At 42.4% G+C, this 26,020-nt stretch overlaps 2 protein-coding genes and 1 pseudogene across 7 annotated transcripts in view; 2 read left to right on the plus strand and 1 right to left on the minus strand.

The window, feature by feature from the left end:
- Nucleotides 1-24,148, plus strand: part of LOC133493796 (gastrula zinc finger protein XlCGF57.1-like) — a 29,775-nt gene extending 5,627 nt beyond the window's left edge. The window contains exons 3-7 of one of the 6 annotated variants that reach the window (XM_061807593.1): nucleotides 2,118-2,531; nucleotides 9,081-9,455; nucleotides 9,635-9,700; nucleotides 18,556-18,677; nucleotides 20,516-20,781. In XM_061807593.1, the coding sequence (XP_061663577.1) occupies nucleotides 2,118-2,531; nucleotides 9,081-9,455; nucleotides 9,635-9,700; nucleotides 18,556-18,677; nucleotides 20,516-20,635 (1,097 nt within the window). In that variant the 3' untranslated portion in view covers nucleotides 20,636-20,781. Of the gene's footprint in view, nucleotides 1-2,117; nucleotides 2,532-9,080; nucleotides 9,456-9,634; nucleotides 9,701-18,555; nucleotides 18,678-20,515 lie in introns of those variants that run through there. The other 5 variants (XM_061807589.1, XM_061807594.1, XM_061807590.1 and 2 more) reach the window with 5 other exon arrangements.
- The window catches only part of LOC133493809 (gastrula zinc finger protein XlCGF57.1-like), a 176,643-nt gene that overhangs the window by 17,149 nt on the left and 133,474 nt on the right, over nucleotides 1-26,020 (minus strand). The window lies entirely within an intron of this gene.
- LOC133494051 (5S ribosomal RNA) lies at nucleotides 17,451-17,569 on the plus strand (annotated as a pseudogene).

Here is a 26,020-nt window from a genome sequence, read left to right on the forward strand (position 1 = left end):
CTACAAAGAAAAATCCAGAAATCACACTGTATGATTTTTTTAATGATTTATTTGTGTGATACAGCTGCAATTGACCCCTCCATGGATATTGCGCAATCCGCGTCACTGACCGATCAGAGGTCAGAGATCTGCATAAACCAAAGCCAGTTTTTGCTCCCGCCATTTTCTCAGACAACATTGAATGGTCCAGTATAGGTTTAGTTAGCATTTTATCGCATATTCGGGTTATATAACAAAAAATATGGTTAAGAGGTGTAGTCACGGACTTTGTAATAGTGACGACAGGTATCCTGAAAGGCTAGTTGGTGGAGTTTGATTCGTACCCTTTCCAAAACCGAAGACCCAGTACGAAAAATGCCTTTGATGGATCAAACTTTGTGGAAGACCCCAACATCAACTAAATCCATCTAATATCAACCGGAACACATGTTTGCACGAAGGTATGTCTTATATTTGATTTTCAATACATGTCTCGTATAAAGGAATTCAAAGTTCTTGGCTAGCATAACACTGCTGCGTGTGAACGATTGCCACACATATTCTTTGTTGAGCGATATTTAGCGATGATCGGACTGCACAAACGTATTGATTTCTTGCTGGCTCACGGCCGAAAGTTAACCAGACTGTGTTTGCACGAAGATATGCCCTAAATTTGATTTTTAATACATGTCTCGTATAAATGAATGAGACGTTCTCCGCTAGCATAACATTGCTACGTGTGAACGATTACCACACATATTCTTTGTTGAGCGATATTTAGCAATGATCGGACTGCACAAACGTATTGATTTCTTGCTGGCTCGCAGCCGAAAGTTAACCAGACTGTGTTTGCACGAAGATATACCCTAAATTTGATTTTTAATACACGTCTCGTATAAACGAATGAGACATTCTCCGCTAGCATAACATTGCTACGTGTGAACGATTGCCACACTTATTCTTTGTTGAGCGATATTTAGCGATGATCGGACTGCACAAACGTATTGATTTCTTGCTGGCTCGCGGCCGAAAGTTAACCAGACTGTGTTTGCACGAAGATATGCCCTAAATTTGATTTTTTAATACACGTCTCGTATAAATGAATGAGACGTTCTCCGCTAGCATAACATTGCTACGTGTGAATGATTGAATGAAATCAGAAGCATGGCGTCTCTCTCAGTTAAGAATGTATTGTATTTAGAATCTATAATATATCGTTGATTTGAATGAAATCAGAAGCATGGAGTCTCTCTCAGTTCAGAATGTATTGTATTGTATTTGCCATTTTTACTGTTTGTCTTACGTCAGCGCACGTGGCGTGACGTCACTTCAGGAGGCGTGGTTAAGTGCCCTGTACGGAGGGGTCAAGTAAGTATTTGAACACCTATAAGCTAGAATTCTGACCATCAAAGACCTGTTAGTCCGCCTTTAAAACTCCACCTCCACTCCATGTATTATCCTGAATCAGATGCACCTGTGTGAGGGCGTTAGCTGCATAAAGATACTTGTCCACCCCATACAATCAGTAAGACTCAAACTTGTAACAAGGCCAAGACCAAAGAGCTGTCCAAAGACACCAGAGATAAAATAGTACAACTGCACATGGCTGGAAAGGGCTACGGAGAAATTGCCAAGCAGCTTGGTGAAAAAAGATCCACTGTTGGAGCGATCATTAGAAAATGGAAGAAGCTCAACATGACAGTGAATCTCAATCGGAGTGAAGCCCCATGCAAGATATCACCTCGTGGGGTCTCAATGATCCTTAGAAAGGTGAGGAATCAGCCCAGGACTACCCGACAGGACTTGGTCAATTATCTCAAAAAAGCTGAGACAACCGTTTCCAAGTCCTCTCTTGTGTACTTGAGTCCCGTGACGCCCGTGATACACAAAAACACAAACAGCAACAGAGAGCATTCCTGAGGCAGCTCCAGTGGCGGCGCGCAGTGGTGTATTAGGTTCTTAATCAAAAAATGTAACGTCAGTCAAAACAACCCATTATTGTGAGAGTGATTGACAGGTCGGAAAGGTCCTTAGTGAATTGCTCAGTAATAACAGCCCATTTCTACTACTACAGTGTGCAGTTAAATATTGCAAACAAACTAAATTTGAGGGCTTTGTGTTTGTCATTTGGTTTGTAGAAATCAGTGAAAATCTTCATCCAGAGCAGCAGCAGTCAATTTCCTGTCACATCAAAGAAGAAGAGAAGGGTGAAGGGGTTCAGTGCATTCAAGAGGAGAAGCAAGAAATTGTCCACGTGAAAGAGGAAGAGCAGGAGGAAAGCATCCAAGTTCCTGCCACTGTTGTCCAATTGAAGAGTGAAGATGGTCAAAGTGAGGAGAGTCAAGGGGCGGACCCTCCAAACAGGAACAGCTCAAGTGATGGAGACCATTGTGAAGGATCACAAACAGACGGCCATGATGATGATGATGATTATGATGATGAACAGTCAGATTTGACCTGTCACACTGCCAACAAAAGCTGGAAATGCCCACAGTGTAGGAAAGCGTTTGTTTTTATGAGAAATTTGAAACGACACATGAAAAGACACACAGGTGAGAACCCGTTTTCATGCTTAGTTTGTGGTCAAAGATTCACTCAGAAAGGACACTTAAAAGGTCACACAAGAACACACAGTGGTGAGAAGCCTTTTTCATGCATATTTTGTGGTCAAAGATTCACTCTAAAGGGACATTTAAAAACTCACACAAGAACGCACACTGGAGAGAGCCCTTTTCTTGCGCAATTTGTGGTCAAAGATTTTCTCAGAACATTAAACACACAAGAACATTAAATCGACACACAACAACACACACTGGTAAGAAACCTTTTTCCTGCTCAGTTTGCAATCAAAGGTTTTCATGGAAGGCTTATTTAAAAATACACACAAGAACGCACGCTGGAGAGAAACCTTTTTCCTGCACAGTTTGTGGTCAAAGATTTTCTCAGAAGGGAACCTTAAAACGACACACAACAACACACTCCGGTGAGAAAACTTTTTCCTGCTCAGTGTGCAGTCAAAGATTCTCACGGAAGCAACACTTAAAAATACACACAAGAACACATACTGGAGAGAAGCCTTATGACTGCTCAACTTGTGGAAAAAGATTCTCTGAAAAAGGAACTTTAAAAAATCACATAAGGACACACACTGGTGAGAAGCCCTTTTCTTGCGCAGTTTGTGGTCAAAGATTTTCTCAGAAGGAACCTTAAAACGACACACAACAACACACACTGGTAAGAAACCTTTTTCCTGCTGAGTTTGCAGTCAAAGGTTTTCAGGGAAGGCTTATTTAAAAATACACACAAGAACACACACTGGAGAGAAACCTTTTTCCTGCGCAGTTTGTGGTTAAAGATTTTCTCAAAGGGAACCTTAAAATGACACAACACACACGGGTGAGAAACCTTTTTCCTGCTCAGTTTGCAGTCAAAGATTCTCACAGAAGCAACACTTAAACATACACACAAGAACACACACTGGAGAGAAGCTTTATGACTGCTCAACTTGTGGTAAAAGATTCTCTGAAAAAGGAACTTTAAAAAATCACATAAGGACACACACTGGTGAGAAGCTCTTTTCTTCCGCAGTTTGTGGTCAAAGATTTTCTCAGAAGGGAACCTGAAAATGACACACAACAACACGTTGGTGATAACCTTTTTCCTGCACAGCTTGTGGTCAAAGATTTGCTGATAAAGGAAAATTAAAACCACACACAACAACACACACTGGTGAGAAACTTTTTTTTTCCTGCTCAGTTTGTTCTCAAACATTCTCTTCAAAATCAGGCTCACACACACACACAAGTGTGTTGGAAGGAAAAGCCATGATCAAGAAGTTTTTAATGTTAATATGTAAAATGAAAGTAGTTCTCGTTATTGACTGACAATCACAACTCTTCTGTGTGCCAACTTTTATTATTCTATCTTCACCCCAAAACAAACATCTCTTGTCCCCAAACGGCTTCTGATCTGATTTGACCTTATGTGATCCGTAAAAGCTAAAATATTGTGCTAATCAAAATATATATCCATCCATTTTCTCAGCTGCTTATCCTCACAAGGGTAACGAGAGTGCTGGAGCCTATCACAGATATCTTCAGGCAGGAGGAAAGGTACACTCGAAACTGGTTGCCAGCCAATCGCAGGGCACATAGGGACAGACAACAGTCACACAATCACACCTTGGGGCAGTTTGCAGTCTTAAATCAATGCATGTTTTTGGTATGTGGGAGGAAACCCACATAGGCACAGGGAGAACATGCAAATTCCACACAGCCCAGGCTGGGATTTTTAACCCCGACCTGAAGAACTGTGAGGCCAACGCTCTACAGCTACGCCATTGTGCAGCCTTTGCCCTGTGTGTGGATGTGTGTGTGGATGTATTTGTGTGTGTGTGTGTGTGTGTGTGTGTGTGTGTGTGTGTGTGTGTGTGTGGTGTGTGTGTGTGTGTGTGTGTATATATATATATATATATATATATATATATATATATACGGAACACACACACATAGTCACTCACATTTGAAAAATGTACGGGTGTGGTGAGTCATGTTCGCAGATAAAGTTGCAGGTGTGATTAGGGATGGAATCTCAAGATCTTAAAATAACTTACTGGATTAATATAACTGTAAATTAAAAATTATATGAACACATACTGTAGAACACTTGGACAAGACCAACGCATTTGGCAAAAAACATACCCCAATATTATATGGAATACGCGATAGAGGACCCAGTTCAAACCTATTATGTTCAGTCGCCATTTTGGAAGATTGTGGGGCATGGCAACTGTAGCTAAGGGGGGGGCGGAGCTGAAGATCGCCAGTCGGAAAGGTCCTCGTGACGTATTGTTGTGGGGGGGGAGCACGCATCGGGATCAACGCAATAAACACCTCGGGTATAACTGAATTTCCTTTGACATGGCTCATTATGTTGATGACTTTCCACGTAAATGCGCTGGCAGTACGTGAAGCAGCTCTGAACATGCGGTTTCGGCCTAACTTCCGTACATGCACAGTACGGTTAACTTGCATTTCCTGTTTCCGGGTGAATACTGGTTGTTTTGGAGCAGGCTTCTTTAGTTACCAATGTTTATGAAATAAACTCGGAAAATAATGTCAAGACTACACAAAATAAGCGACGTCCTTTTATATCTATTTTTTTCTCCTCGTAACAAATTTTACGGGCATGATTTTTCGTGCTCGACTGTGCAGATTTGCAAGCACGGAGGCACACGAGCACATTTGCGCCCGTCAAATGTGAGTGACTGTTTAGGCTGCCTTGAGTAGAAATGTTTACATACACAGTATTTTATGGGGGACATGAAGCCACACTTTCGGTGAGGTTTGCAAGAAAGTGATACTTGTTGCCTGTTGCCATTTTTATGTCATCTGTCAAGTAGGTGGCCATACCACAAATAGCAATGGAGCGAATTGATAATTGACTTGTATGGCTTGGGTTCATGTGTTGAGCTGAGCCCTCACACCAACTCTCAAATTGAACACCAGATGTCGCCAAACAAAATTATACTTGATTGGGTCACCAGCACGGCAAAGATCTCTCTGATAAACGTAGTCTACCCACTGAGCATCTCAGTGTATTGCATATGTATACCAAAGTCAGTAACCTTATATAAACCTGATTATTTATTTATATCTTTGTAGTACATACATATATCGGGGTTAGCAACCTTAAGAACCCAATTATTGTCTTGTCATTGTATTCACATCTTATTTTTGACATAAAGACAGCAACATGATGCAGCTACCGGGTCACACCCAATGCTTTTTCAAGACGTTTGCAGCGTCGAGTTACTGAACAGGAAGCCCGTCACACTCGAATCACCACGCAGGATGTCTACAAGCAGAAATTGATTTCAACTATTTTTCCATTAAACTTTTAGCAGAAAATATGATGGTTTGAAACGGCTTTGTGAAAAGAATATAACCTGTGTATGGGTGTCTCTCTCAGACAAGGCAACACATGATGAGCAACCAACTAAAAGAAGCCTGAGGATGCATGAGAGAATTGTATTCACAAGAATGTTGATACATTTATGCTAATGTTCAAAACTAGGGTGAAACCGAACGCGAGTTGTGGTTATATTTTTTTAAAGATGCATTTATTAATTAAAGGGAGAATGACAAAATTGAGTGAAGCTAAAGAAGGGCGTGACAAGTCAAGCCAGGAATGGCAAATGGGGCCCACTACGCATAGATTCAGCCAACATTTTCCAGAATGTTCCACCAAAAAGCTATTAAAAACCTTGGATACAGAAGTTCGGGGCTTTTTTGTTCAGTTTTCGCTGACAAAGAGACAAGGTATAATAGTCGTGTGGCAACCTGGCAGGGAGAAGGAATTTGGCAATTTGGAGTGCCTAGATTGACGACTCTTTTTGAGATTGGGCGCAAGTAAAACAACTATAATAAGGTAATGGCAGGAAAATACCAGCGATATTACGTGGTTACCTATGAAGGACAAGTTGGCTTGACAATTTATCCTTAATCCCGAAAACCCTTATTATTAAGTTAGGCTTCGAGCTACATAGACTTGATCACCCCTAACGGGCTCACTCAAAAATGTTTCTATGTATTTTCCCTAATTTCTGATGCTTTTAGACACTTTGAATCTCACCTCATTTATATTGCTTTTTACTATTTTTATCATTTATCTCATCCTGCTTACCATCAGTTTCATCATTTTAACCATTTTTACTTGTATTGATTTATGTTCAATTAACATCAAATTTTGCCTTAACATCGCAACCGTGTGGCGGGAATGACTGTCGAGTAATGTTATCTGAACAATTTTCATCATTTTATCAAATTCTTAAAATTTCCATCTTCATCTATCTTTGTCATTCTTATATTGAGTTATCTCATTATTACCATTCTACCTCATTAAAGATCGAGCGTCAACGACATTAACATCATTTAGTCGTAGAATTTTATTTTAATCAGTCACTCATTGATAATCTCCGGTTTAAGATAAAACAAATCCATACGATCCTAATAAGGATAGTTAAATTTATTAGGTCAATGCCAAGTGCAATCGAGTCATAAGAGATGAAGCTGCTATAAAAGCGGAGTGAACACTTTGTCACCTTGTTACTCTGAAAGGTTACTCGACAAGGCTGATAAGTGGGGGCAGACCGAATTGGCTCTGCAAAACTAAAGGCAGTTAGTTCACCTAGGCGAATTCATCTCGACACCGACTTAAGAAGCTCCCGTCCTCCTGCACGCACGGAGTTAGAGTCGGCTGGAGTAAAGTGGTAGCTTAACCCTTTAACTGGAGAGACGGTCAGGACATTTCTCCCGATTAATCCTGCGGATAAGCAGAATCTGACACATCCTTTATCCTTTCCAATCCATATTTTTTCTGTTCAACCTGATTTCTACGATCTATAAAATGAATGTGAATGTATAAAAAATTGATTACTATTCATAGTACAGCACATTTCTTTTCCCTCTTCAGCTGTGCCAGTGATTTTAATGTTGGATTTTGTTGATGAAAAAGGAGTGTACAAAATGGAATTCTTTATTTCCCAATTGCTCCAAAATGTATTTTCTTGAGAATGCATGCATTTTGTCCAACGTGTTCAAGATGTCAAAATCAAAGAAGTGAATAATTTATTGAAATACAAAGAAACTTTGACTTTTGGTGGTAAAGTGTAAGTGATCCTTAATAAAATACACTTCAGCCAGTGATACTGACTCCATTTGCTTGTAGATCAAATCCATTTTCCCCATTATATGTTATATGTAGCACTAGATGTAAATATCCCTCTATTCATGCTTATGTCGGCTCCGATGAGGTTTTGTGGGATGTTCTATTGAGTGATGGCACGCTACGGGTTATCAGGTGGGCTTCCTTCCATCATTAACTGTTTCGCTGATAGGCCCACGACACTCTCAAGAGGGTTTAGCAGTGAATCCCAGCATCCCAGGTTTACCCCCTAGGTGCCATCAATTCTCCTGAGGGCCCAATTGGGGTCTTTCCTCTTTATCCACAGCCACTGGCTGGCCTTTTCCACCGCCTAGGAAAGATCTCTGACTGGCTGCTGATGGGTCTTCCCTCGGACTCTCAACTCTCTGAGGAGCCTGGATGTTGAGGAGGCTGTAAACATTCTGCAGCCAACTTCCACCGGGCGTACCTCTGCTCTCCAGCCTTGCTGTTGCACTTCGGGTGCAAGTCCTGCATACCTCAACCGCTTCCACTCATACGCCTCCTTGACTCCCCCCTCCCAGGGCACTGTGAGCTCGATGATGTAAACGAGCTTGAGGGAGGCAGACCAAAGCACTACATCTGGTCGTAGGGTGGTAGTTACAATCTCAGATGGAAAGCAGAGTTTCTTGTTCAGGTCTGCCAGCAGCATCCGGTCTCGTGCACTGCCCAACTCTCCGTTGTCTGGTGGATTGTTGGTGTGGCCGGTTTGACTCTCCCCCTCCTGAATAAATAGCCAAGGGATGGATCTGTGACCCATTATTTTTAACTCAGTATTTTTGTATTTACTACTTCTGAAATTATTTTTAAAAGAGGCCACTGTTACACACAAAAAAAAACTATATAGAAAGCTTTATAAATGTCAAACTGGGAGTATTCAGGCTCCACTGTGTTGTCCTAAAACGTTTTATGAATGTTAGTTTTCTGTCACGTGCCATCGGTGCGGGGAAGGACCCAAATGCATGACTCCGAAACAACAGCATAATGTCCAGTGGGTTTTATTGCAGAAGGAGTTTCCGCACACGGTAACACAGTGCAACTCGATGAACTGGCAAATGCCCGTGACGTAAATTCCAACATAAATAAACGATTACTTAATATGCCGAATGCGCAACAGCTGTGACGAGTGCAAGAGGTGGCACCGCCCAGAGCTGTGACCAAGCCACGCCCCTCCTGGCAATGGTCCAGTCCCACTCATGACAGTTTACATTTTGGTATTTTATTTTTGATGTTGGCCTGCCCAATTTTATTTAATGCAATATATCAAACTTCTCTGATTTTCACATTAACCTTAAACATGAAGCTAAACGGTAATACACAACATCAAAGTCACGCAAGAAAATATTTACCAAGCCATGTGTGTTTTTTTTATGTTGCAGACATCACAGAAGATCTTCGAATGAAGTGGCAGGAGCCCGATCCTCTTCACATTAAAGAGGAAATTGATGAAGAGGGGCCGATTTCAATTAAAAAAGAGAAGGAAGAAAAGCAACCCCACATCAAACAGGAAAAGGAGGAGGATACCAGCAAATTTCCAATGACTGGTGTCCCTATGAAGAGTGAAGATGAAGGTAAAAGTGAGGAGAGCAGAGGGGGGGAGCCTCCAAGCAGCAGCTTAAGGCAACACATGAGAAGAGAAAGTGATGGAGACCAAAACAGAGGATCATACCTAGGTGGACTCTTAGCGCCACTATCACATCATGATGACCTGACATCAGAGTCTCCTGACACTGATGATGATGAACAATGTGAAGGTGATGTAACATGTCACACTGAAAACAAATTGATTGTCCACGTGCGTATCTTTTCACGACTGTCCGCACTTTTGAATTACGGGCCCTTACGTGATTGGAGCTAAGGATACAAGTATTTTTTTGTTTCCTATTTTTTTCTTTTCATTCGTTTACTGTATCTTTTCAATTTATATTTTAAGGCAGCAGCACGGCGGTGCAACTTTCGAGCGTCGGCCTTGCACTTCTGAGGACTGGGATGTTTTCAGGTTGTTAAAACACTACACACTTTATAAATTTTTCTCAGCCATTAACATTTTCTCACATTTCTCTTGTTTAAACACTAAAAGTTCAAACCTTTGAAGTTAAAAAAAAAAAAAAAAAAAGAGGAAACTCCAGTATTCTAAAATGAAACAAAAGATCAAAATCTGTTTGAGGCCAAAATAGTTATTTGGGAAAACGTCACTAAATGTCACTCCATCACTTTTCCTCTGTTTTATCCAGGATGAGAGTTTTCCTATGAAAAGATTTTTTTTTTATTTTAAGAAATTACAAGTTTTATTTTAATGATAAGTCTATGAGGTTTTCGTGTTCATTTAGTGGTCAAAGCTTCTCACAGAAGGACCACTTAAAAATACACACAAGAACACACACTGAAAAAACTTTTTCCTGCTTTATTTGCTCTCAAAATTTCTCACAGAAGGAGTGATAAAAATACACACAGGAACCCACAGTCGTGAGAAGCCTTTTTTGTGCTCAATTTGTGGACAAAGATTCTCTGACAAGAGAAACTTAAAGGAAAATTCCGGTGGTTTGCATAAACAATGTATCCAATAGATCGTGTAATATGTACGCTATCTTGATAATGTGATGTTAAATCTTCTCTCATTTAATAGAGTTTTGAGAAGATTTTTGTCGACCATTACGAATTTTCAGGTGCGTCGCCATTTTCCCGAGTCACATAACCTACGTGTGCGGATGTGACGTATTACGTGCCGTTCCAAACGCTCGATTACATGGGACACCATTATGCCCAGTGCTATTTCTCGGATTTATCCTCATCTGATGAAGAAATAGCAGTATTGATTGATCGGGAAGATGGAGGAATCCTTCCATATAGATTTGAACCTGTTGCTGTAAATAATGGTGAATATTCGGATGGTTTTTCGGGCGGAATGACGCAGAGTATGACGTGTGAGCTCCCGAGCCCCGGAACTCGCTCGCCGCGTTTAGGCTCACGGCTCCTCCGTCTTCGAGCTCGTTCACGAAAATACGAAGCAATGTTTCGACTTCCTCCAAGATCTGTGGCCTCTGGTTGGTCAACACGGTTGCTCTTTTAGCAACATTACTTGCTTTGAAGGCATTCTTGTGTTTCAGGATGGTGCTGATTGTCGATTTCGCCATGCCATACTTCGATAGCTCAGAAGCACGCACACCAGATTCATGCAAATCCTTCTTGAAGTCGACAGTTTTATGCACTACTTTCCTTTTTTCAGCACCAGCAGTTCTATTTGCCTTCTTTGGAGCCATGATCAGGGTTAATGTTGCTCAATTTGAAGAAAATAAGTCACTACACTACTGGGAATCGAGGAGTTTGTATAAACTGGTTGCGCCGCGTGCTGATGCGTGGGGTCACGCGAGTTACGCCTTTTCCGTTTTTTTCGGGGGTGCATTCCAGAGCATAATAATAAATCGTTGTGGGTCAGCTGGTCGGGGTGTTCAAATGCCGATTTTCGTTTGAAAACAAAGCAAAAAAATCTAAATTTTGTTTAAAAACCGATTTGTGCGAAAACCAAGACGTTCAAAAACCGAGGTACCACTGTATCTTCTTTTTCTTTCAGCTTGTCCCATTAGGGGTCGCCACAGCGTGTCATCTTTTTCGTTTTAAGCTTATCTCGTGCATCCTCCTCTCCAACAACCACTGTCCTCATGTCCTCCCTCACAACATCCACCAACCTTTTCTTTGGTCTTCCTCTCACTCTTTTGCCTATGTAATAATAATATTACTTCACATTGGAAGGTTTATTGTACATATGAATTTTGAGCAGAGTCTTCCTTTAAGGGATGCTATTCTCTTTAGGACGAGTGCAGGAATACAACAGCTTGTCCTTCCCACCACATACAAGCAGATAGTGCTCACCTGGCTACATAACAACATGGGGCACGTGGGTGTTGGGAAAGTTTTGAGTCTGGCACGAGCATTATTCTACTGGCCTTTTTGTGAAAAGAGAAATAGAAGAGTATGTGAGCAGAAAATAACCTTGTATTAAACAGAAGAAGCCAGTTACACATGAGAGAGCACCCATGGGGAGTCTCACGTCAAGTTCTCTGCTTGAGTTGCTGTGTAATGACTTTTTGCCTCTGGAAGCCTCCAGAGGTGGGTACGAGTATATTTTAGTAGTGGTCGACCACTTCACCAGGTTGCGCAGGCCTACCCCGCCAGGAACAAAGCGGGCAAGACCGCCGTTCGACAGGCACAACTGATGAGAAGAAGAGAGCCAGTTGTTACTTCTTCCCCGAAAAGCATATTCTGGAGTAAGAAGTGAGATTCCAGTCCCCTTTATGGTTGCTGCGGTCAAGTCCCGGTCAACTTTTGGCTCTGCCCCCCACCACAGTAACCCTTAAACTCCACCTTTGTGTATATCCCACTTGAGCTCCTCATTTGTGTATATCACACTCTCACCAAGTGGCTCCTGACACAATCTAATGAGATTCTTATAAACAGTACTCTATTGCTTTTCCCGTAGCTAAGCTTCCGAATGTGCCACGTGCAGGGATGAGAATTTTCCGCCGATCGGCGGGTTTTGTACTTTTTCAGACCAAAATGACCATTCTCGAGATAAGCGCAAATCCGTTGAAAAAAATTTCAGGGGGGTAGGGTATCGTGCGCCTGCCTCTCGGTGGTGGGCTCCAAGCTGCAAGTTCAGCTTAGTGCTAGCACAAGCACAACTATCATATGCTGTTCTAACTTGCTTGTAAGTGTAAATACTTGCATTTTGCGACATAAACATTAAAACTCGTTTGCGGCAGATTACTCGATTGGACACCAGATTTATACAGTATAACGATCCAATCGTGTTAGTGTTTAATCGAGTTTCACCATTGCCATGTACATGTGTTCTCGGTTCTCAGAAATCGCCCTGTAACTTGTTAGTTAGCCAAGTAATGGCGCGTGGGACTTAGCGCGAACTGAGCGACGGTGTGTTCAAAGTTTTACGACGGCGAAAGTGTTAGGAAAAAAAGGATGAAGAATTAGCGAGGGCAATTGACAAGGATGCTGGAATCAAAAACTGTTTGAGACGGGCATGGCTTGAAAAAAGTGTAACCGTGCAGATAGGATCGAAAATGGTATCAACATGTCTAACCGAACACAAACAAAAAGTGGACATTCCCGGCAAAGTGCTGTGCACTCTGTGTTCTGATAGGAGCTCAAATGCCCCTCCCAACCGACAGACATTTTCAGTGTTTTTCCAAATTGGTCATTCTCATCCCTGCACGTGTGTAATGTATGCGTGGTAATTGGATGCCTGTTTTTTTTTCTTATCTTATTCTTATTTTTTCCTATTTATCGCTTGTCTCATAATAGTCTGGGTTCATGACTGGTAGGTATTGATATGGGATTGGCATTTGAAAAGGATGGAGACCTGAGATATCGGGGAACAGATGAGTACATTTTATCGGTTGGATCCCAACTGCTCTCACAGTAGAACATGGCTGGCAGACAGGCTGGCCTAGCGAGGGTAGACCTTCTCAAGAGAACCTGCTGAGGTTGCTGAGTAGGGACCTGGGCGTCAAGTTGAAGAGTGTTTTTTTCCTCCTGACACACTGTAGTTCCTGACTCCTCTGCATGAGCTGGTCAGTGCCTTGAGACATTCTTTGAAGTCCTTGATTGAGTAACAGCAAGAGTGGATATGTGCGTATATGGATGTAATTGACTGTTATGCACAAGTGAATGTCAAGCATAATTGTTAAAGATTGTAAGAAGAAGATGACTATAACATGATGGTTTGTCTGCAATTGTACACAAGTACTTGTAATACAGAATATGCTTTCTGGGAAGAAGTAACAACTGGCTCTCTCCTTCTCATCATATCTGCTTGTCAGGGTCCAAGAGGGGAGTTAGGAGAGGTCCTCGTCTTCCGGTTGAGCTCCTATTTCGTCTCCTAGCTGATGGGGAAGGTGGAGACAATGGGCCGAGGGGATATGCTGACAAATTGACCCCTCCGTAGAAATTGCGCAATCCGTGTCACTGACCAATCAGAGGCCAGAGATCTGCATAAACCACACCCCTTTTTGGACCCGCAGTTTTCTCAGACAACGCTGCATGGTCCTGTATAGCTTCTGTTGGCGTTTTATCGCGTATTTGGGTTCTTTACCAATAGATATGGTTAAGAGGTGTAGTCACGGACTTTATAATAGTGACGACACGTATCCTGAAAGGCTAGTTGGTGGAGTTCGATTCGTACCCTTTCCAAAACCAACGATCCAGTACGAAAAATGCCTTCAATGGATCAAACTTTGTGGAAGACCGCATCATCAACTGAATCCATCTAAAATCAACCGGAACAGAAGACGCGAGTATGAAAAATGTCTTCGATGGATCAAACTTTGTGGAAGGCCGCATGATCAACTGAATCCATCAACCGGAACAGATATGTTTGCACGAAGGTAAGCCCTATTTTTGATTTTCAATACATGTCTCATAATAATGAAGTAGCTGTTCTTTGGTTGCATAACATAGCTAAGTGTGAATGATTGACACACTTGATCTGCGTTGAGCGATATTTTGTAATGATCTGACTGGACAAACCTGTCCCTTTGTTCGCGGCTAATGAGCTAAGCTAAACCGGGCTTTGTTTGTTTGCACAAAGGTATGCCCGATATTTGATTTTCAATACATGTCTCATATAAATGAATTAGCAGTTCTTCACTTGCATAACATAGCTAAGTGTGAATGATTGACACACTTGATCTGTGTTGAGCGATATTTTGCGATGATCTGACTGCACAAACGTGTCTCGGCAGTGAGCTAAGCTAAACCGGACTAGCAGTCCTAAAAGCCTTCGACGTACACCGAGACACCAAGACTGAAAGAAGGATGTTTGAGGACACTAAAGTAGTGATTGTCGTACTCGGTCGGGACTTACGTAGGTTCGGCACTAATTCAAGAATAATTATTGAGGTGAGGGCGTGACGTTACACAAAGAAAATGAGAGAAACAACTCGTAAATCAAGCCTCGCCTTCTTCTTTTCGTTCATACGGCGGTTCACAAACGGCTATACAGATACATATACAGATTCTGCACACAAGTGTGATATGTAACACGAAAATAGGAAACTGTCAATGACGAATTTGTCTTTTGGTTACAATATATGATATTATGTGGCTTCTCGGTCTTCCTCTGACTCTGGAAAGATCTTGAGCTAATATCAATGGTTTCTCCGTCGATATGCATGTAAATACCATTGAAATACCCGTCGCTGAAATACTTGAAGCCCTGCTGTCTGCTTTTCAACTATATTTCACTGTTAGCTAAGAATGCGAGTGAGAAATCAGCTGGTAAATCGGACGGTTTCGCTCTATTCTTTTCTTACTGCGTCACCCTTTTTGCTAAGGTTTGTCTGACGTAGGCGCATGTGGCGTGACGTCACTTCAGGAGGCGTGGTTAAGTGCCCTGTACGGAGGGGTCAATTGAAATTAAAGAACATTTTTAAATCAGAGCAAAATCTGGATATGTGCTAGCCTTCACAGCCAAACCCGGAAGAAACATCCTTGACCCTGCCCCTGACGTCGCTGGTGTTTAGCATTACAGACCATTCATTCTAGCTAAGCCAATATGCCGATGTGTTGTCCAACAAAACTGAGAAAACGCACCCAAATTTCTCTTTCTTTAACCTCCCTTGGGGTCAACCTTACAGAATAAAGCCGTGGCTGTCATAGTTGAGGCTCGTTCATACGCCAAGGAAATTTGCACGCATAGCATTAGCACACTCTTGCCTCTCGTGCCGGTACTGTTTAAGCAACAACATACTTTTTGAGGCAGCACGGTGGCGCAGCTGTAAAGCGCTGGACTCACAGTTATGACGACCGGGATTCAATCCCGGACCACCGCGTGTGAAGTTTGCATGTTCTCCCCATGTCTGCATGTCTGTAACCTGCCTCCTGCCCATTGAGACCTGGGATAGGCTCCAACACTCCCGCGACCCTCGTGTGGCTCAGAAGATGGATGGATCAATGCATATGTGTAAACACTTAGGGAAGTCCCCATTAAAAATGCTTACGCACCAAATTACAAGTGGTCCTTTCATCAAATTGTCATGGATCATAACTAAACAGATATGTAACATGTCTTAGTCTGAACAAACAACTTCGTATCTATTATCTAGTGTCTATGTTATGCAGGTACATTGATCGTGATCCAAGTTCATTCCGATACGCTCGATTTTTTTTTTGTTCAACCTTTTCAAACTCATGACAACACTGGCATTTCGCCACAGTTGGCATTAGGTCACAAAGACAACACGAACACCAGTCTTTCAAAATGAGCCTGTCTGGAACATCTTCGAAGTCCGTGTTATGTGATTGTTGTGCTCCTCCGTGGGCGTCATGCCCCCTCTCCAACACGTCAGGTTCGGGCCTACATGTATTCTGGCTCAAACCCTTGAACATTGTACATTGTTATTTTTATTTTGCTTGCTCAGTGGCGGGAGTAGTAATAACACAGAGCGTCGACTCGCTGTTATACTTGCTTTATTGGCTCTGAGCACATAACACTTCCTGGTTACTATTTACGGTGATGCACGCGTGCAACCCTCCCACCCCCCACCCCCACCGCCGGTCGATCGCGAGAGGCTGACTGCTTGAAAAGTACAATTAGGGGGAAAAAAAAGTCTGGCATCGCTACATCGAAACTAACTCATCAGAAAAGCATCAAATCTCCTCAGTCCAATATAATAGGACTGTTATTGGTCGTTGTTAGTGCCACGCCCCCTCTCCAACACGTCAAGTTCCACCTGTGTGTATTCTGGCGCAGACACACAGGCTTGAACATTGTACATTATGCTATTTTTGTTTTCTTTGTTTGTAATTATTTTTCACAAAAAACAGCCACAAAATGCCAGGTAGTGGACGTTCTCTGTTCGGTGAAACATCGATGAGCGATCAGAACTGCAAGCACTGCAGGTGTGGCAAATGCTGATTGGCTGTCAGTTTTCCAGCCAGGCTCATCGAAATGTCTGAGCGAGAGAGGAATTTCGATAATAATTTTGCAATTTAGAGATGTTGGTGAAATCTGTGGATAACTCTGGCATTAAAAGAAACTGTGAACCCTCATCTACTAACTTTTGATGTGTGCCCCCATTCCTATAATTTTGGGGAGAGTCTTCCTTTAAAGACAAGAAGGACTGTCGAGGGGAGCGTCTTACCACCGCTGCTTGGGACAGGTACACATACGCATTCTGCCTTTCATCTTTTAACCATTTCTGGAACATTCCTGCACTTGTTATATTCACTGGAAAAAACATTTGCCTGTTTGGGAATATTCATTCAACTTTGGTGACTATTCGTTGTTTGGCCCAACTACTCGTTCTTTAAACTTCTTTTGTATTAATTTTATTGTTTTTGTGTTGTATTGTTGTGTGTGTGATTAAACTGTCTTTAATGCAATACAACTACTTTGTCATTATTTGCTGGTTTGAGCAAGGTGATTTACTCTAAATTCACACGTAATCGTAATATAAAGTATCATACCAACTCAAACAAAGCGATGTTCAGAAACTCAAGATTTTTTATTTCCCTGAAAACTGGTCAAATTGGAGGTGGTGAAATTTCACCCAAGAATGACTTTATATAAAATGAGTTTATACTGCCCCTTCATTAAATTCCTTTTTCCACACGAGCTATGCAGTGAATTTGGTCTCTACTTCTGCCATTGATATTACATCAAGACTGCTCAATTTTTGTGATGGAAAAAGGAGCGTTTCAAGTGCAAGTAAAACTGATTGTTGTTATAAATGACTGTTTACGGCCATGCTACCCTGAGAACGCCCGATCTCATCAGGTCTCTGAAGGTAAGCAGGTTTTGGCCTGGTTAGTATTTGGATGGGAGACCGCTCGGGAATACCGGGTGCTGTAAGCTTTTCTCCTCGGCTAAATGAGGAGGGGTTGCATCAGAAAGAGCATTCAGTGTAAAATGGTTCCAAACAAATATGCGTTCATCTAAGATGACACGCTGTGGTGAAACCTAACAGGACAAGCCAAATGGAAAAGAAGAAGTTGTTGTAAATGACTGACAATTTCATTGTATCGGGCAAAAATACATTAAGATCATTTGTTCTGGGATTATGGACCATGTAAATTCTTTCCCCATTTCAATTCTGGATTTTTTACTTGTGGCTAAAACCATGGCAACTTGGACTTTCTTCCATACTGAACGTTTATCCTCTGTCACAACAAAAGTCAGTCATTCAGTAGTGATCTGCTGCAATTGTGAGTTCTGAGTAATACAGTGAAGAAAATAAGTATTTGAACAACCTACTATATTGCAAGTTTTCTTACTTAGAAATCTTGGACGGTTCTGAAATTTTAATTGTGGGTACATGTCCACTGTGAGAGATAATCTAAAAAAGAAAAATTCAGAAACCACAATGTATGATTTTTTTAATAATTTATTTGTGTGATACAGCTGCAAATACTTATTTGAACACCTGGGAAAACCAATGTTGATATTTGGTACAGTAGCCTTTGTTTGCAATTACAGAGGTCAAACATTTCCTGTACTTGTTCACCAGGTTTGCACACACTGCAGGAGGGATTTTGGCCCACTCCTCCACACAGATCTTCTCTAGATCAGTCAGGTTTCTGGGCTGTCACTGAGAAACATAGAGTTTCAGCTCCCTCCAAAGATTTTCTACTGGGTTTAGGTCAGGAGACTGGGTCAGCCACGTCAGAACCTTGATGTGCTTCTTATGGAGCCACTCCTTGGTTGTCCTGGTGGTGTGCTTCCGCTCATTGTCATGTTGAAAGACCCAGCCATGACCTATCTTGAATGCTCTGACTGTGGGAAAGAGGTTGTTCCCAAGAATGTCACAATACATGGCCACGCTCATTCTCTCCTTAATACAGTGCAGTCGTCCTGTCCATTGTGCAGAAAAACACCCCAAAAGCATGATGCTACCACCCCCATGCTTCACAGGAGGGATGGTGTTCTTGGGATGGAACTCATCATTCGTCTTCCTCTAAACACGGTGAGTGGAATTAGGACCAAAAAGTTCCATTTTGGTCTCAGCTGACCACCAAACTTTCTCCCATGACTCCCCTGTATCATTCAAATGGTCATTGGTAAACTTAAGACGGGCCTTGTCATATGCTGGTTTAAGCAAAGGGTTCGTACGGGTCAGGGGATTTCTGGAATATCATGGAACGAAACGTTGCCCTTTCCAGGTCTTAGAAAGTCTCATAATTAAAAAATATTTGGCTTGGGTCAGGGAATGTCATGGAATTTTCAGTCACTGTGATTTGAAAGGCGCGATTGCACTCTCAAATCTGCACAATCGAGCACGAAAAATCACACGCGTGAAATTTGTTACGAGTAGGTTTTTGTTTTTTTTTTTGACACGGAAGCATACAGTCTCCTGATAGCTTACCTGACTCCACCCACCTTCGGCTCTTAAAGGGGTAACATTCATAATTACAAACACTGCCCACCCACACAATCTGGGCAGCATAGAGCAAAGAGTTAGACATCCTGCTTGTGTTTACACTCGATAATAATGGTAAAAGTAAAAAAAAAAGTGGTGTTGCTTTGAAGAATGTTGGGTTATGTGAATAATAGAAGAAAAAGTGGTGCAACTAGATGAGATTTTCTCTTTAAGTAAAAGTGGTCTTGTCTGAAGCCAAAGTAGAAAGTACAATATGAGATGGTGTATAAAATAAAATGTTAAAATTCCACCTTAGCACATCCTGATCGAATATGAAAGCATAGACAATACAATGCATAGATAGCTAATTCTGTATTTTAAATATAGGCAACATAACATTAACCTTAGATGAAAATATATGTTCAACATGTAATCATTTATATTTTTAATATCCATAAATTCACATTCATTATGATGCGCCTAGTACATTGATAAGCTTTGGCACTTATTATTTAAGTGAAAACACACAATCATTTGGCTGAAATATTGCTGTATACCACAATCAGTCAATCCAATATTAGTCATGGAATTTTGATTCTCTGGAAGTGTATGACCCCGGTAAGCAGGGGAACCTTCCATGCCATGCATGATTTCAGTTCATAATGTCTTAGTTTATTACCAATAGTCACCTTGGAAACGGTGGTCCCAGCTCTTTTCTGGTCATTGACCAAATCCTGTTGTGTAGTCCTGGGCTGATTCCTCACCTTTCTAAGGATCATTGAGACCCCACGAAGTGATATCTCGCATGGGGCTCCACTACGATTGAGATTGACCGTCATGTTTAGCTTCTTCCATTTTCTGATGATTCTCCAACAGTGGACCTTTTTTCACCAAGCTGCTTGGCATTTTCTCCGTCACCCTTTTCAGCTGTGGGGAGTTGAACCATTTTTTTCTCTGGTGTCGTTGGACAGCTCTTTGGTCTTTGCCATGGTACAAGTTTGAGTCTTACTCATTATATGGGGTGGACAGGTGTCTTGATGCAGCTCACGACCTCACCCAGGTGCATCTGATTCAGGATAATACATGGAGTGGAGGTGAACTTTTCAAGGGGGAGTAACAGGTCTTTGAGGGTCCGAATTCTCGCTGATAGACAGGTGTTCAAATACTCATCTGCAGCTAGATGACACAAATAAATCGCTAAAAAAATCATACATTGTGGCTGCTGGGGTTTTCATTTTAGATTCTCTTTCACAGTGGACATGCACTTACGATGAAAATTTCAGACCCCTCCATGATTTATAAGTGGGAGAACTTGCAATATAGCAGGGTGTTCAAATACTTATTTTCTTCACTGTAACACCCCATTTCCTCTACTACATCATGCAGTTGCAGTCAAATATTTTGAACAAAATTTAACTACTTTGTGTTTGTCTTTTGTCTTGCAGATGGCATTGAATATCTTCATCCAGAGCAGCAGCAGTCAGTGTCCGGTCACACCAAAGAAGAAGAGGAGGGTGAAGGGGTTCAGTGCATTCAAGAGGAGAAGCAAGAAATTGTCCACGTGAAAGAGGAAGAACAGGAGGAATGCATCCAAGTTCCTGCCACTGGTGTCCAATTGAAGAGTGAAGATGGTCAAAGTGAGGAGAGTCAAAGGGTGGACCCTCCAAGCAGGAGGAGCTCAAGTGATGGAGACCATTGCGAAGGATCTCAAACAGACGGTCAATATGAAAAACCTTTTTTATGTCCAGTTTGTGATAAAAGATTCACTAAGAAGCAAAACTTAAAATTACACACAAGAACACACACTGGTGAGAAACCTTTTTCCTGTTCAGTTTGTTGTCAAAGATTCACTCGGAAGGAACACTTGAAAATGCACACAAGAAAACACACTGGTGAGAAACCTTTTTCATGTCCAGTTTGTAATAAAAGATTCACTGAGAAGGGAAACTTAAAAATACACAAAAGAACACACACTGGTGAGAAACCTTTTTCTTGTCCAGTTTGTAATAAAAGATTCACTGAGAAGGGAAACTTAAAAATACACAAAAGAACACACACTGGTGAGAAACCTTTTTCCTGCTTAGTTTGTGGTCAAAGATTCACTCAAAAGGCAAACTTAAAAATACACACAAGAACACACACTGGTGAGAAACCATTTTCATGTCTAGTTTGTGAGAAAAGATTCAACGAGAAGAGATTATTAAAAATACACACAAGAACACACACTGGTGAGAAACCTTTTTCATGTCCAGTTTGTGATAAAAGATTCACTGAGAAGAGACTATTAAAAATACACACAAGAACACACACTGGTGAGAAACCTTATTCATGTACAGTTTGTGACAAAAGATTCACTGAGAAGGGAAAATTAAGAATACACACAAGAACACACACTGGTGAGAAACCCTTTTCCTGCTTAGTTTGTGGTCAAAGATTCACTCAGAAGGGAACCTTAAAAACACACACAAGAACACACACTGGTGAGAAACCTTTTTCCTGCGCAGTTTGTGGTCAAAGATTCTCCAACAAGAATAGCTTAAAAATACACACAAGAACACACAGTGATGAGAAACCTGTTTCCGGCCGAGATGCGGCCAAAGATTATCTTAGAATGAAAGTTTGAAATGACACAAGAACACACACAAGTAAGAAACTTTTGCCTGCTTATTTTGGTTAAACGTTCTCTTCTAAGTACAGTGATCCCTCGTTTTCACGGTTAATAGGGACCAGACTCCCCACCACCCCAACCCCACTGTGAAATGTGAAAAACCGAATAACCTACCCCACAACACACATACAAAACCACGCTCCACCCACACCAGAGGAGTTTTCGTCTAGGTGTATGGGGCTACCAGAATGATTAAAATACTGAAACAGTATTTATACTTTACATATTATAGCCAAGATTATAACAGTATGTATGTATGTATATATATATATAAATGTATTTACTTAAATCTTTGTCATCACCTGAACTCTGGAATATAATGCCCAAAATATGACAAGAAGAGTCACTAGACAGTCTCCATCACCGTTCTGTACTGTCTTGCGTGCTTTTTTTTTTCTCCCCCCGAAAACACACAAGGTCAAGAGGGAGCGGTGAGCAAGCAAGTTAAAGCCATATTTTTTGATAATGATGTGTGTGTGTTATTATCGGGAGATCAGGAGTCAGTTGGTGTACCTGTGTGGGGACTGCGCATACTGTTTGTGCAAAGAATCTTTGAAGCAAGGATAATACTTTGGCTTTGTAGCAAATCCATAATAACAATATTAACAAAAATTCTAACAATCTTTAGTTCTAAAGCCTTTGCTAATCTTTCCTGCAAAAGTCACCTGACCGTGACTGGGAATCTCTCTCTCTCTCTCTCTCTCACGCTCTCTCTCTCTCTCTCTCTCTCTCTCTCTCTCTCTCTCTCTCTCTCTCTCTCTCTCTCTCTCTCTCTCGCACACACACAGCAAAGGAGAGGCTCCTAGAGGTTTTAAGTTCACTCACCTACAGCATTGCAATGCGATGATTGTCAACACGGTGCTTGAAGAAGTACGTGTAGCCGTCCTCTTCAAAAAATTGCCCTTTTCATCCATGTTAAAACACAATGCAGGGTCCAACAAGGAGAAAGGTGCCCTGTCTGAAGTCTTGGTGGACATCCCAGTAGGCACCATAGTGCCCATGCCATTTGCTGCACAAAGTGGTTGATTCCTCCCGCTGGATCCCAAAAAGGATAAAAGTGCTCCCAAATAGGAACCAATTCCTCCCGTTGGATCCATAGAAGGAAAAAAATGCCTGTGGCGTTACCACTTCTAGGGTGTCGCAAAGGAAGCTTTCGCTGGGGCGCAATGTTGAGGTGGTATTGTAACTACATAATCAAAAAAATTTATCACTTTAAAAACTAAAAAGTTATCACGAACATATTACTTGGGTGGTGGGAGGTGAAACTTTTTTGTATTCTGTGTAGCAACTGTTATTGTATCTTCGATCCGTAACAAAGGTCTCTTGTCCTCAAACAGCGGTTGATCTGATTTGAGCTTTTCTGATCCTTAAAAGCAAAAATATCAGGTTAATCATAATATTTTCAGATTATTAAGATGTCTTGAGTAGAAATGTCTGCATATGTTTTGGTGATGACTGACAGTTTTGGGAGTTGAAGCCACATTTCTTGGGCGAGCCTTGCAAGGAAGTGATACCCTGCCGTGTTTGTCATTTGTAGGATGACGTCCTTTTCCATCCCAATCCATCAATTGTTTTGTTGTTTTTTATGCACAATAAATTTGTGAGGAAACATAATTTTGGGGTACTAGCTATTTTTTATGTTATGTAACTATATACGTCAACAATGTAAGATACACAACTAACTTGAACAAAGCTGTGTTTAAAAACTCGAGAAAGATTTTTTTTTGTTTATTATTTCTTGAAAAGTTTTCATTTTGAAGGTCAGGATTCCACCTGACAGCGATGTATAAAAATATGACGAATTACTGCCACTTCAGACATTGGTAGATTCCTTTTCCCACACCGGCTTTGCCAGTGCTTTTTAATGTTGTTTTTTATTCATGAAAAGCGGCATTCAAAAGGGAATTAGTTGTTTATCAATTGCTACAAAATGTATTTTTCAGCCGGCATGGTGGATCAGCTGGTAAAGCGTTGTCCTCACAGTTCTGAGGCCCCGGTTCAATCCCGGACCCGCCTGTGTGCAGTTTGCATGTTCTCTCTATGCCTGCGTGAGTTTTCTCCGGGCACTCCGGTTTCCTCCCACATTCCAAAAACATGCAACATTAATTGGATACTCTAAATTACCCCTAGGTGTGATTGTGAGTGCGGCTGTTCGCCTCAATGTGCCCTGCGATTTGCTGGTAATCAATTCAGGGTGTACCCTGCCACCTGCCCGTTGACAGCTGGGATAGGGTCTAGCACTGCCCGTGACCCTCGTGAGGATAAGCGGTGATGAAAATGGATGGATGGATGGATGTATTTTTCATTTTCCTGAGCATGCATGCATTCTGTCACATGTTTGAGTCATGTCAATGTCAAATAAGTGAATAGTTGATTGAAACACTGGAAAGAATGACTTTTGGTGGTAAAATGTATTTGTTATCCTGAATAAAATACAGTGAAGCTGACTCCATTTCCATGAACATCAAATCCATTGTCACCATTACAAATACTTAAAATCTGTCTATCCATCATCCACTGCTGAGGGCACGCCACCTTTTTCTGACTGAGGACCATAGTCTCTGATTTGGAGGTGTTGATTCTCATCCCAGCCGCTTCACAATCAGCTGCGAACTGCTCCAGTGAGAGCTGTAGATCACGGCTTGATGAACCCAACACAACCCCACCCTCGAGGATCCTGCCGAGGGTGTAGAGCTGGTCCACTGTTTCACGGCCAGGACGAAAACCACATTGCTCCTCCTGAATCCGAGACTCGACTTCCCGACGGACCCTCCTCTCTAGTACCCCTGAGTAGACCTTACCAGAGAGGCTTAGGAGTGTGATCCCTCTATAGCTGGAAGACACCCTACGGTCACCCTTCTTGAAAAGGGGGACCACCACCCCAGTCTGCCAATCCAGAGGCACTGTCCCCAATGTTCACGCGATGTTGCAGAGGCATGTTAACCAGGACACCCCCACAACATCCAGAGCCTTTAGGAATCTCTTCCACCAAGGAGGTTTTTGACCACCTCGGTGACCTCAACCCCAGAGATAGAAGAGCCCACCTCAGAGCACCCAGACTCAGCTTCCTCATGGGAAGGCGTGTTGGTGAAATTGAGGAGGTTCTTCGAAGTATTCTCCCCACCGACTCACAACATTCCGAGTTGAGGTCAGTAGTGCCCCGTGCCCATTATACATAGTGTTGACGGTGCACTACTTCCCCCTCCTGAGATGCCGGACGGTGGACCAGAATTTCCTCAAAGCCGTCCTGAAGTCGTTCTCCATGGCCTCACCGAACTCCTCCCATGCCCGGGTTTTTGCCTCAGCGACCAACGAAGCCGCATTCCGCTTGGCGAACCGATACCTATCGAGTGCCTCGGGAGTCCCACAAGCCTGAGATGCCTGATAGGACTCCTTCTTCAGCTTGACCGCATCCCTCACTGTTGGTGTCCACCAACGTGTTTGTGGGTTGCTATAACGACAGGTACCTACCACCTTACGGCCAGAGCTCTGATCGGCCACCTCAGCAATGGAGGCGCAGAACATCGTCCACTCGGATTCAATGTCCCCTGACTCCTTTAGGATGTGAGCAAAGTTATTTCAGAGATGGGAGTTGAAATTCCTTCAGACAGGGGAATCTGCCAGCCGTTCCCAGCAGACCCTCACAATACGCTTGGGCCTGCCACATCGGACTGGCATCTTCCCCCACCATCGGAGCTAACTCACCACCGGGTGGTGATCAGTTGACAGCTCCGCCCACTCTTCATGCGAGTGTCCAAGACATGAGGTCGCAAGTCCGATGACACGACCACAGTCGATCATTGAACTGCGACCGAGGCTGTCCTGGTGCCCAGCGGACATGTGAACACCCTTATGCCTGAACATTGTGTTTGTTATGGACAACCCATGATGAGCACAGAAGTACAATAATAGAACACCGTTCGAGTTTTGTTCAGGGGGACCGTTCTTCCCAATCACGCCCTTCCAGGTCTCACTGTCATTGACCACGTGGGCATTGAAGTCCCCCAGTAGAATGATAGAGTCACCAGAGGGGGTGCTCTCCAGCACTCCCTTAAAGGACTCCAAAAAGGGTAGGTACTCTGCACTTCTGTTTGGTGCATAAGGACAAACGTCAGGGCCTGTCCCCCTACCTACAGATGGAGGGAGGCTACCCCTCATCCACCGGGGTAAACCCCAACGGACAGGCCCTGAGCCGGTGGGTGGGGGGCAATAAGTATACCCACACCTGCTCAGCGTCTCTCCCCGTGGGCAACTCCAGAATGAAACAGAGTCCAACCCCTCT

Source organism: Syngnathoides biaculeatus, chromosome 20, assembly GCF_019802595.1.
Source record: "Syngnathoides biaculeatus isolate LvHL_M chromosome 20, ASM1980259v1, whole genome shotgun sequence".
In the NCBI taxonomy this organism is placed as follows: Eukaryota; Metazoa; Chordata; class Actinopteri; order Syngnathiformes; family Syngnathidae; genus Syngnathoides; species Syngnathoides biaculeatus.